Source organism: Lissotriton vulgaris, chromosome 12, assembly GCF_964263255.1.
Source record: "Lissotriton vulgaris chromosome 12, aLisVul1.2, whole genome shotgun sequence".
Classification (NCBI taxonomy): Eukaryota; Metazoa; Chordata; class Amphibia; order Caudata; family Salamandridae; genus Lissotriton; species Lissotriton vulgaris.
Genome location: NC_141700.1, coordinates 126,862,651 through 126,875,678, shown reverse-complemented (window position 1 = coordinate 126,875,678; position 13,028 = coordinate 126,862,651). Strand labels below are relative to the sequence as shown.

Sequence of the window (13,028 nt, the reverse complement as noted above, 5' to 3'; positions counted from 1 at the left end):
TCCGACAGTTTCATTGCATGTGTCTTATAATCCTCTGAGCAGTTGCGTCTGAGACGTAAGAACTGTCTCACAGGAAGGTTTCCCCTAAGTGTACATGGGTGAAAGCTTTTAAACCGAAGCCGGTTATTACGGTGTGTAGGTTTGTAAAAGACCTAGGTCTTGAGGCAACCATTTTTCACCTTGATCAGGAGGACTAAGAAAGGCAACTCATTTCCCCTAACAGTTTCAGTGAAACATACAAATGGATCTACTGCATTTAACCATTGGAAAAATATGTTTGCTTCTTTCTTTGTGGAACTGCTACAGCCACAACAACCACTGACACACCTCTCAGCCTGACTGCAACTGGCTGTCACCACAGGGCCATCTGTCCCAGAGTCACTGTAACCCCGATTTACAATTTCTGCCTTTCAAGCAGCATTCCCACATATTCAGCTTATCATTTTACCATATATATTTTGTGTTTTCGCGATTTTTTGTTACTTGAACCACACATGTGACGATTACAAGTACCACAGTTATCCCAGTGGAGCTGGTAACAGGAGTTACGGCCGCATTGGGATTTCAATTAATGCCGGAACATCAGGCCAGATGTAGGTGGCCGTTTGAGGCCATTTACCGAGCGGTAACGGCCGATTTTGGCCGTTACCGATCGGTAAATGGGTGACAGGTATGTAGGGGGCATTATTTTACAGAATCGGTAAAATTACCGATTCGGTAATTTTACCGATTCGGTAAAATAAAAATTCAGTAATTTTACCGATTCTGAGGCACCCAGATGTAGGTGGGACTCTTCAGAGTCCCAGAGGCCTTACCGAATCGGTATTTTACCAACAAATCCAATTTGATGGTAAAATACAGATTCCGGTGTGCATGCACATGTGTGCATGCACACCTATGCCATGTGACAGGCAGACCTGCCCTTAGGGCATGTATGCCTGCCACATGGCGCCCGAGCCTGTTTTGGGGGTGCCAGAAGGTGTCAAAGTGACACCCCCTGCACCCTTGTGAAAATCAGTATTTACCGATTCGGTAAATACCGAATCGGTAATGCCCATTCATTCCTATGGGCTTCAAAGCCCATAGGAATGAATGGGCATTACCGATTCGGTATTTACAGAATCGGTAAATACCGAATTCTTCCGAATCGGTATTCCAGCACATCTGGAATACCTACATATACACCCCTTAGATTTACCGATTTTGTATTACCGAATCGGTAAAATTCGGTAATTAAAAATCGGTAAATCTATTTTACCTACATCTGGCCCGTCTTTTTCCCTTGGACACTCTGGTAATTGAAAGTAGCTCAAATCCCCTAGTGAAAATTGAGAGAAAATGGGGTAAAACATGCCAGCATGAGTGTGTAAATTTAGAATCCATCAGGTTTTCTCCATTTTTTGATGGGGAGTAAATGTGCCTAGAGTTAACGATAGCCATGGTGTTGGTAGCTCGGAGGAGAGCATTTACCAGGCCATTTTCTGGCCCACATTTTACTATGTAGCTGATTGCAAAGGTTTTTATTAATCATGCAATAAAGAGTTTACTTACTTACTATATTTTGGGGGAGTTTTGCCAGTGGTTACCCACCCGCCCAGGGCAGCAGGAGGTATTTCCTGAGATTAAAATAATTTTAAAGACAGGATAAATGTGCAATATGCAAGTAAGATAACCGCCTAAAATGCCAGAATTTGTTAATTAATAAGTTAAGATACAATGGCAGATGTATTTAAACTAATATAAGAAAAGCTTTGGCTGCTAAGAAGATTAAAGTGTTGTCTATATTTTGTGGTTAAAACAGCTGATTGTTGGGTAACCTCACTCGCAACTCGTCACCTTTGTTAATTTATTTAACAAACATGGATGCAACATGCTGGTATTCGCCTCCTATGCAAAAAAAATATATTATGTCGCCAGGTACGAATCCTGCGGTTGTTCAAGCAATTTAAAGGCACAGTCTCTGTTCGTTCAGTAATGATGTGCAAGTGCAGGGCAGATGGGCCAACATTTCCTTGCATTTTGAACAAAGTCTGTGATTTGAGTGGGTGGACAATCCGACTACTTCGGAAGCAGGTCACAAGAAGGAACAATTCTGAAACTTAGTTGCATGGGCCTGGATTATAGTATGCTTAGAAGGCTTCCACTAAACATCACTGCAGACTGAAATATTTGCAGAATTTTTGTTAAAAAGACCCTTTTTGCTGGCTTATGTAGCGATTTTTATTTTTAAATGCAATGGATTTTTCTTTGTGATTAGACCTGCTTGAATATCCTGCCAGGTGTATTATTTCACTTACTGATTGAAATACTGTTTATGGTGTTAACACATCTGGAATCACTAGTGATTATTACTAGTGAAACTATGGACACGCCACAAAGCTAGTAATGTAGGCCATTGCTCTTCAAATCTCTTCATATACATTGCATCTTAAATATTTGTAAAACTGAAAAAATGCTGCTTTGCACCAGACTTACCTTTCTCCACACAGAAGTGCGACTGGACGTGGAAGATGCTGCAGGCTGGGATGACGATCGCGGGATTGGTGAAGGACACGGTGCAGGTGAGGTGATTCTCAGGCCGCAGTGCATACATGATGGCCTGCTCCTGGGCATGGCTACATGGCCCTAAGACAGAAAGCAAAGACAGTATCTCTGGAGTGAAAGTGAAAGTTAGCAAGGACAGATGTAATCTAACACCCTTCAAATAAAATAAGCAAGATGTTCTCACCAAGTCTTTATGTGTCAACAGATAGGAGATTTATTAAATATATTAGGGCCAAAGGACAAAAAAAGTGTGCAAATATTTTGGCAATTAAAGTACATATTTTGGGACCACTCATGATTTGAACCAATCCCATTGATTGAAATAAGAAATCATAAATAGAATCCGGAAATGCATTTTATTGTTTTACTACTTAAAGTTCTTACTAATGAGTGGTGTATTCAGATCATGTATGAATACAAGTGATAGAATATAATATAGATAAAACATACAATGTGACGTAAACTGCCATTCAGCGCTTGGTCTTTAGTGTTTATATTGGGCACTGGTCTGCTAGTGCATGCGGTTACAGTGCTCCAGGAGAGTGCATGCATACTGTCTCTTGAGGTCTGAAATGCCTCTCTCTGCCTGTACATTCATCCCAAACTCCCCATCATCTGCCCATATACCAAGTTTCCTCACAGTATCAGCCAATGAGCTTCAAGCTTCTTACATTGTCTTTCCACGTATTCCCCCACTCATCGCATTATTACTGTGCCCGAGTCGTAACCAAAGTTATTTTACTTTTATCTTGTCCAGCATTTGACTAAACCCATTCTTCTTTTCATATATTGAGAGGGGAGAATTTAGTACACTTGTGAAAGATTTTAGGCTACAGGTATGTGGCTAAAAGTTACACCCCTTAGCCCTCAAACGTACCTGAAAAATACCCATTGAAATGGTCACATCTACTTCTTTCTCTTCCCATGAGTGATATATATCTATTTATCAAATTGGTGTTTGAGATCAAACTGTTCTCAATTGATTGACGTTTAAATGAGGACCAAAGGCTCATTCAAGAGATTTTTAAATGTGGCATTACTACTTTTAAAGATTTTTTTGCTCCTTAACCAATTTCAGTTTACGATTTCCCACAGTGTGAGCTCCACTGGCAGCATTAATAGTGCAATCAGATCGATCTGTTAGACTAGGCTTGTCACAGTGCAATAAGTATGTTATTGCGTCCAATGATCTTCTAACAGCAAAACACATTGTTTGAGCAGTGAAGACAATTTCTTCTATTCTTGATTACTGTGAATGCCTGATAAGGCAGTGAGCATCTCCATAAGACTTCGGGGCAGAAATACTTACTCTTTGCACCAGGTTTGCACGACAAACGTGAAACAAACCAGTATTGTTTTGAGATTTATTTTGGAGAATAAATCTTAATTTGTGTTGGAAAGTGATCCTAAACTAGTAACGCTTTGTGCTACCTTATGCAAATTTGGGCCATTGATGCGTTCCACAGGTGGGACATGGGCATTCCCAATCAACCACCCAAAGATTCTGATGCAAAGCCCTACTAGTAAATAAGGTAGAAGGACTTTGCACTGATGCAGCACGATTATAAAAATCATATTACACAACACATGAAATAGAGACAAGTGCAGTAGAGTACAAGCTTGAAATTGTATCTAATGACACTAGAGACTTTATAGTTTATGAAATTATGAAAATTATTTTTGTAGCCGTAGTTTAGAAAAATAAACACTTATATGTATATCGTGAACATTTGTTGTAGTAGGCTATTTTGAAGGTTAGCTATTTTCATGTAGTAATGATTTGTGATCATTCTACATATTATTTTATAACTTTCTTTAATTTCACTATATTTGATGTTAGTTTAAAGCTCATTATATGTAAACATGTGATGCTAACTTAAAGGCCTTTTCGAAGTGCTTTTCCCCTATTGCTGACCTTTACCCCGATGTAATACAATGGGTCATTTTGCTTTAATGAAATGCTGCTCTATTTGTTCTGTACATGTGTACCACCTGGCATTCCTAAATGTTTCTTCAACGTTCACAGTCAAATATTACTTTGGGAAAAGAATTTCAATTATTGCTATAAGTTGCAACTTCATATTTCTTCTTCTTTCAATGTCATGCCTATGTGGACTCTCGAATCTTTTGTTTCTCATAACTAGCATGGGAAACCATCTCAGTGTTTCAAACTAAGGGTGGGCGTAAAATCCGTTTCGCGGGCGAATTTGCGGATTTTTCCGCGATTTCGCGATCTGCGAATCTCGCTAAATCGCGGTAAAATCCGCGAATCAGCGGGGACGAATTTTCAGCCAAGCAAGGGTTACAGCAGCAGGTGCAAAAGTTGAACCTAATTTCTTTGTAACCTTTTACAAAAGGGTTACAAACAAATTAACTTCAACTTGGACACCTGCTGCTAATTGCTTCCTGGCGCCTCTGCCTACTTGCAACTATTCTCTGACCCTGCTCGGACCCTTGAAGCAGGGTCAGAGAATAGTTACAAGTAGGCAACGAGGCACCTGTCCAAGGAATTAAACCTCATCAGGAAGCACTTACAGATATAAAAAACAGGAAGAAGGGAGAGGATGGCAAATACACCCATTTTGAGTTGTCAGGGGGGGTAAACTAAAAGAGACCATTACAGCACAATTTTCATATGCATTTTGCTAAAAATAAAGAGCTGTATGTTCTGTAGGGGCAACTCAGGAATCTGGCCCTTCAGAGATCCGGCCTCTCTTTCTTTCTCTCGTTCTCTCTCTCCCTCTCTCTTTCCCTCTCTTCTCTATCTATCTATCTATCTATCTATCTATCTATCTATCTATCTATCTATCTATCTATCTATCTATCTATCTATCTATCTCTCTCTCCTCTCCCATAAACGACTGCATGGATAACTTCGCTATGCAAGCGGCTCGCGAACACGCAAAAAACCCCGCAAACACGCAAAAAAACAAAAATCTGTAAATTCGCACAAATTTGCGAATTTAGCAGATCGCGAATTCGCAAATCCGCAAATTCACGGATCGCGAATTCGCAAAATTCGCCCATGCTTATTTCAAACACCTCAGGTGACATGATATTAATATGGACATGTGATGGTCTTTTAATGGTAGAGTGATGCCATTAGGTCTCGTGTGCGAATGCAGCCCAGCTGCTTCGCTAGCGAGACTCTATAGTCGTCGCTTTCCTTAGCGAACGGAGACAGGAGGTGGCACGCGCGGACAGGAGATGTGCACAACGTTTGCGTGCACATCTTCTCTCCGCCCGCGCGCTTTCACTTTCCCTGTTGGCTCCACAGAGACAGATTGTTGTCTTTTTTTCCAGCCAAACTGCACTGGCAGTGATTAAGCTCTGTGGGTTTCATTTCCCACACCACTGTATCGCCGTGCAAGGGGCCAGGCATTCACGGCCCTCGTCTAGACACTTAGCCTCTCGGCTGTCAGGGGCTGCAAGCTCGCACTGGTAATTGATGGCTGAGACATTCCTCACATTCCTAAGTACTGTGCGCTGGGTTAGAATGCCATGGGTGGAGGCATTAGTGCGACCCCTGGACAATGTGTGCACGTGTAAGGATCCGAGGGAGGGAGGGGTGCAGCTAACCCTCAGCACGGAGTAGCACATGAACACTTCTCGTGCCCTCTAGATGGCGGGAAGCTCTACAACCTGCTGCTATACGGCAACTCTTGGGATCAGTCAAAAGACGCACATTTTGGCAAAGCCGCTTTAACTTACACATGGGAATATATTATGTCTGTTCTGCCCTTGTTTTGCTTTTAAATGTTTCAGCAAAATGTGCAGAAAAATGATAAGTCTGCATAAATCCGCATCCGGGGCCGGACTGCTATCTACTCATATTACGGAGGCCCTCGAGTTACAAATCCCCCTCACTCCAACCGCATCCACCTCTCTTTCGAAATTAGCTTTGTCGACATGTAGATTTGCATTTACTGAAGTCAATTAACCTGCTAATTCGGGCTGAAAACTCCTTAGTTCTTGTTTTTGTAGGACCTAAGCTGTTAGAAAATTGAACCATCCTTCTGCCTTAATGGTAGTGGGAATGTGTAACTTGCAAATTGAATTTTATTAATAACTATCCTTTAAATATTTGCATAAATGTTGGGTGCTTTAATGTAAGTTGTGATATTGTTGACTGAAATCCTTAAGAAGATGCTTTTTGCTATGAATTTGTAATCTTTAATACAATAACCAAATTAATCTAAAGTCTGCCTGAGTCTATTATTGAGTCTTGTTGGGTCTTCCATTTAAACTGTTGAATTGTATTGATGTTTTAAATGCGGTGTAGGTAGAATCAGGGAGCTTTATCAGAACATCAAGTTTGACTTCTTTTATTTTGTGTTGCTATTGCCAAGCTTTTGGTTTGTATAATTGTAGCCCGAGTTAACTTCTTCAGAAAGTTGGATTTCAGTTGCTAATCTTTATTTCTACAACATGGTCTTAAGAGTTGCATATCTCAATCTGATTTTGAATTTGTGAGTTGGCTGTCAATTAGTGGTCCTCGTTGAACAGCTTACGTGGTGTTTGGTCACCCTAATTTCTACCCTCTTATCGGTGGAGAAAGATTCATCAGAGGATCATTGCCTCTGTGGTAAATGGAAGTGCTACAGATTGTCAAATCGTAAAGGGCCTAGTATGGTTAGAGTAGTATAAGGGAACTAGCGCAAAAAAAACTTTACTGCGCTTCACGATGCAACAACACAAAAAGTGTACACTTCCTAAAGATAGGTGTTAAATTTGAGAGAAGATTTTTTTCCTTTAAACTTTTTCAACTTGCATGTTTGATGCAATATATAGCATACGTACACGTGCAAAGTGAGAAACGTTGTCTTAGCACAGTATTCTGTACTGGAAAGGCACCCTTCCAGAACAAAAGTTATGCCTGATATCATGCACACACCATGCACTATGGTCCAAGGTTACGCGTGAGTTGGCGCAAGGCAGCCTAAAGTGTGTCAATACAGGGAGAGACAGAAACAGTTCCATAAATCCCAGATATGGTGGTGTGCTCTCTAATTTTCACGCACCAGCACGCAACAACTTAGTAAATCTTCCCCTTTCGTTTTTACAAACATTTCTCCAATAAGAGATAGGCAAACTCACGCCAAAGGCTGAACCCTCTGAGGCTGGTGGCAATAAGCAGATGGGTCTCCAAACAGTTGGGTGTGTTAGTTAAGTAGCTTCTGGGGCTGATGGTGAGGGCTAATGTTGAACTGTTCACAGCTACCTAAAATTTAATGCAGAAATAAGCTTTAAAAGTAGAGTCTCTCTCAGGTGCTGAGATCCATGGAGATGCTTCTGCCACCTTCAAATAGGTGAATATTCCTACCTCTCTGTAAGTCCTCAGTAACCCAGGAAGGTCATAAAAAACAGTAGCCTTTCCAGGACGCTTGGCTACCGCTGCCCCTGATACGGTATCAACATCCATGATGTCACTGGAGGAGATGTGCCACAACCCAGCCTCACCTATAAAGAAGGACAACACAAGAACTGAGGTAACCTAGAACTAGACATACATTGGGTTGCACAAAAATACATGTAAAATAAACTCAGTTCATAACTCTAGCCATAGAGTGGCCGTGCAGTCTATCAAGAAGGATATAAAAATGACCCACTCTCCCTGTCTGCAAAACGTAGCAATGTGGGTAGTCCTATGCCCATCACTGGTTCCTAAATGTGCTTTCAAAACTGACCAACTTATAAACATTGTGTGCCCTTGCCCAAAGAATTAAGCCTATCATATAATATGATAGGTTTAAGTTTACTATGTGACGTATATAATGGAGCTCCCTGGGAGTAAGCACCTCACTGGAAAGGAAGACCCAACCCTCAAAGACAAACTCCCTAAATAATATGTAAATGTCAGTAGCTTCACTAAACCTTCTTTATCAGCATAAGCAGCCTTCATTGATTTTTCCTGCTTAGAACGTGAGCTTTATGGGCGTCTAAGGGTGAATGTGTTCTCTTTGGTCATTTTCTTGACCATTTTAGTACTTACATTAAATGTACAAATATGGAAGCCAAATTTCAAAGTTTGTGATTTCTTTATGAATTCCTTTGTGAATCCCATGGAACACAACATGCTCTGATATATAATCAAACTAAAGATAAAGCCAATAACCCATCCGCAGACAGCAATCTCCCATCACTCACATCACTAATGCCACACCAGGGATCAGGCTTACAGGGGGTCAGAATCACCATGGCTCGGTAAGATTGTCCTAAGACAGAAGGTGCACTCTGCATGCATCTCGCAGCATGACACATTAATACTCCCTCATTAAAGTACTCTCTGCTTGATTGTGTGAAATGTCCTTTTTTCCTGAGCTTGGCTGGCCTGTACATGGTTCACAGGTCAGCAGCCTAAAAGCTCGATTGTCATGAGGATTTTGAACTCTGCCTTCTTGCAGACTCTTTGGATTCTACCCAATTATATCATTTGGATTTGAATCAAGGATGTTGCATTTTTTTCTAGTCTCTGTAGAACAATATCCGTTCTTGACTCACGAAATATTAGCATCTTTATGCCCGCTCACCTCTTGACAATGAGACATGAGTAATAACTGAAACTATGGAAATTTCATGTTTTCTTATTAATCATAGTTTTGTTCTTCAGCTGTTAGAACTTAAAGGGCATATCACAATATTTTACTACATTAAATGTATATCTGTATAAAATAATCTGTATTATTTTATATAAGACGGTTTAGAATTGGAACCTAGAATTAAACATGGAAGTCCACGAGTCCATGGGTCTTGGGTTAAATGCCCGTGGTCTGATATTTCTGGGTAAGCTGCAAGTTACAGATCTGAATCCTATCAAGTCCAAAGCTACTTTTCAACATTCCAAGTCTGATAAAATGAGTTGGGTAACAATAACTTCTATTGCATAGAATCTCAGAGACAATTTCGTTTATGATGCAGACAATAGAAATGGTCAATATAATTACTATGCTTTGGGTGGGAAACATACTAGTAACCTGAAAGTGGGATGTGCTACCTGATGGACAGGTAGATTGTAATCTATAACAACCCATTTGAGACCAACACTGATCAGCTTTTGTCATTTTCAGCGACTTCTGCTTGGTAAAAATGGCTCTACACCCATGTAACATTTACACAGGGAAATCAAAGAACCAGTCAGTAATCAGTCTTATGTTCAATACTAATTGATATAAGCAGAAAATTCAACCCTTCTTTTATCAGGAGGTTGTGTAAGTTCAATAGGTATTGTTCTGTAATCATCTTTGGAATTCATAAAACATTAGAAAGGAGAACAGACACAGGTAAATTCTCTATAGAATTCTTATTTCAATGGACGTGGCGATAACATGATCTAAGTTTTAGTGGACACTAAAGCTCTGAATATCTTGCTACTAACTCTGCCTCTATGGTCAGTTGGTCAGTCTTTAAAGACGATTATTATGAAGCCTTCCATGATGAATATTATTCTTGTGTCACACTACATTTTTAATGGGTTTTTAAACTGACATTTAACAACCACATGGAATTACTCTAATGTGACAGATAGTTGATGAGATTCTCTTAGTAATAAAAACCATGGTTTTATAACTGTTTCTTTTTTCAATCTTACCAAACAACGAGCTATTATTCTTCACAGTATGAAAGCATTTCAATTGGTTGTTCTTATATACTTTTCTAATACCGTTGATATATTTTATTTTTATTTCCTATTATAGAACTATTCTCTTCCAGTAGCCAAAATACACTTTATTGTTTGCATCTGATTATACAACACAATTGCCGATTTTTATGGTCTCTAACTTGCATTTCTATGTTAAATTACTGATGTGTTTTACAGCAACTGAAATGATTAGATGGACAGATTAATTCAGTTTACTCGTTTTAGCTTTTAAATACAATGAATATAGACTGTGGATTGTATTTGTATAAGAGTTAATCTCAGAAATATATATATTAATTCATTAATATATTTTAAATGTTTTAAAATGCTATACAAATTTAACTTGAGGAGGTTATGTGTTGCAACTCTAATTTATTGGTAATACCAATTATTATGTATCAATTTACATTTATATTGTACTTTACAATAATTTCATTTTTTCAATGTTTAAAACCTTAATATTTGTCCCTCTATTTTCCTATATGAAGATTTTTGTCCCTTTACAGTAGGCTTTACTCTCCACTTGGAAATGATGAAGAAAAAGTGGGGTTTATACCTAGGTGTAGGAGTTTATCTACTCATGTAACTTCACCTTTGTAAAACATCAACTTTACTTCTTTATCTCTAAATGCACTTGCAGATTACAAATGTTACCAAACATTTTTAAGCTCCCCGAAGTTTGTATAGTGACGCAACAAAAAAATGTCTGCCTTCTTGCCAGGATGTTAGATATTAGTCCTGAGTCTTAGTAAAGGAGATACTGCCAGTAAAGTGAGGTGTAGAGTTGCTGAGACCTCACTGCACACTCCATACTATGTACTTACATAGGGATATATAGTAAACCATATGTCTCCAAACGTGTAACACATGTACAGTTATTTGCACTTATGTAGTCACATGTGGACATTCTACATACTTATTGCTACAAAACAAGCATTCGTTTTACACCATGCACCACTACATGGTATAAGGGTGATGTGCAAGGACCAGAGTGTACTCAAAGTACTTTGTACATGAAAAATCAACACAACATGCCACTTCGTAGAAGTGTTGGATAGACAGGACAATTTAACTTCATACTTGTTTATAAAAAGCAATATGCACTTTTCTGTGCAGAGAAAAGATGAACTGTAAAAGTTTATACTCACCATCCTTATTTACGAGTGGAGTGCTGAAACATATCACATCTCCTATTGCTACTGGTTCTAACAAGTCTGGTGTAATTGCATGCTCCACGGGCAGAGGGATATAATCAGCCAGACCTGGATGCTTCTGGTCCCAGATGCCCAGCAAGGTGACACCACGGTTCACAGCCTGGGCAGCATATGTGTAATTCCTTTTGCCTGGTCCAATCAGCAGAAGGTCATCCCTGAGAATAAGAGACACAAATTAATCACAGTTTGCCAGCATGATTACTTATGAAGTATGAAAGCAATTGAGTTGGCACTACACCTGGCAGAACATGTCAATGCTATTCAGTAATCTCATGTACGGTAGTGATACGAGTAGCATAGATATGCCAAAATCCTAATTCCAATTAGATGGCAATGCTTTTAGGATTATACACCCTTAGAAGTGACATGCAAACATGAGCTAGTGAAAGAATCTCTTGCAGAGATCACTAAACAAAAAAAAAACATAACACCTTATTGGCAACCCACAATCAACAGTGGTGATCTGCTCATCCTGACAGGCAGAAATTATTGCCCTGTTGCAATTGTTGCCATGGGGGATTGTATACAGAGAATGAATATTTTCTTTGGACCTTTTTAATCTTAAAACTCTCGCTGTGCCCTAAGGATATCCTTTCGCTGCACTAAATGGTCAAAGTCCTTTCTTCAGAACAGATCTCTTCTGGTCCGCCAAGGGTATTCCCTACCCCAAACCCTTTCTCTCACCAATGCTATTTAACATCAACATGCAGCCTCCGGGTGAAGTCAGCAGAGCCTGTGGGTCAGGCTTCCACTTCTCTGATGATGTCATCAAGCTACATAATGGCCTCTTGGACAATTGTTCATCACAACAGAACACCCCTCAGCCCCCCTTAACTTTATCATTCATGAATAAATGGCAACAAGCTGTACTTGAAGGTGACTAAGAGACAGTGCCTCACATAAAGCTCCCAGAGGGGCCTAATCAACCTCAGCTCCCCGTGCATGAAGAAGCACACAGTGTCATCAAAGATGTAATTTCAAATTTCTCACTCACGTTATCAATGATGACATAAAACATGCCATGAATGATGTAATATGTGACGTAAAAAGCAGTGTGAGTTATAGTTACTTCAGTTAATTATAACTAGTGAATTTCTGTGTTTTTTAAAAAGTTTAAAATGTTATATTTTTACAGACATTTTCACCTAACTATAATGTCACTTAAACCTATGTTTTTTTCCAGTGGATTTCTAGGTTTAAAAAAAATGTAAAGTAAGATGTTTTTTTTTTCTGTGAACTTCTAGGAGTTTTTAATTGTAAAGTAACAATATAAAGGATGTTGTTTTAAGTAATGCAGATCAACTGGCTTTGTCAAAGGGTCCAAAGTACGAAATATGGAAAGGCTGCCTATTGCCTTTATCAGGAAGTCAGCACTTCCACATATAAAAAGCAACATTTAACAAATTTGTCAAGAAATCACCATTATCATTTATATCAATATCACCCAGTGTATTTCCATATACATACATGATAATGATTAATAATAATTACTTTTCGAAAATATTTGATATGTTTTAAGGTTGAATCTTTTTTTGTACACTCTTCAGGCCACAAAATGGAACCGCAGGGCCAGCCATGAATGGCTCAGGGAGAAGGGCTGGATGCACAATCCCCCCTTTAAAAAAAAGAAA

General features: G+C 39.2%; 1 protein-coding gene across 1 annotated transcript in view; it reads right to left on the bottom strand.

Moving 5' to 3' along the window:
* The window catches only part of NUP210L (nucleoporin 210 like), a 307,190-nt gene that overhangs the window by 50,080 nt on the left and 244,082 nt on the right, over positions 1-13,028 (bottom strand). The window contains exons 32-35 of the mRNA XM_086945518.1: positions 11,332-11,552; positions 7,868-8,004; positions 7,642-7,765; positions 2,476-2,625 (exon numbers count right to left, since the gene is read on the bottom strand). Coding sequence (XP_086801644.1) covers positions 2,476-2,625; positions 7,642-7,765; positions 7,868-8,004; positions 11,332-11,552 — 632 coding nt within the window. The remainder of the gene's footprint in view (positions 1-2,475; positions 2,626-7,641; positions 7,766-7,867; positions 8,005-11,331; positions 11,553-13,028) is intronic.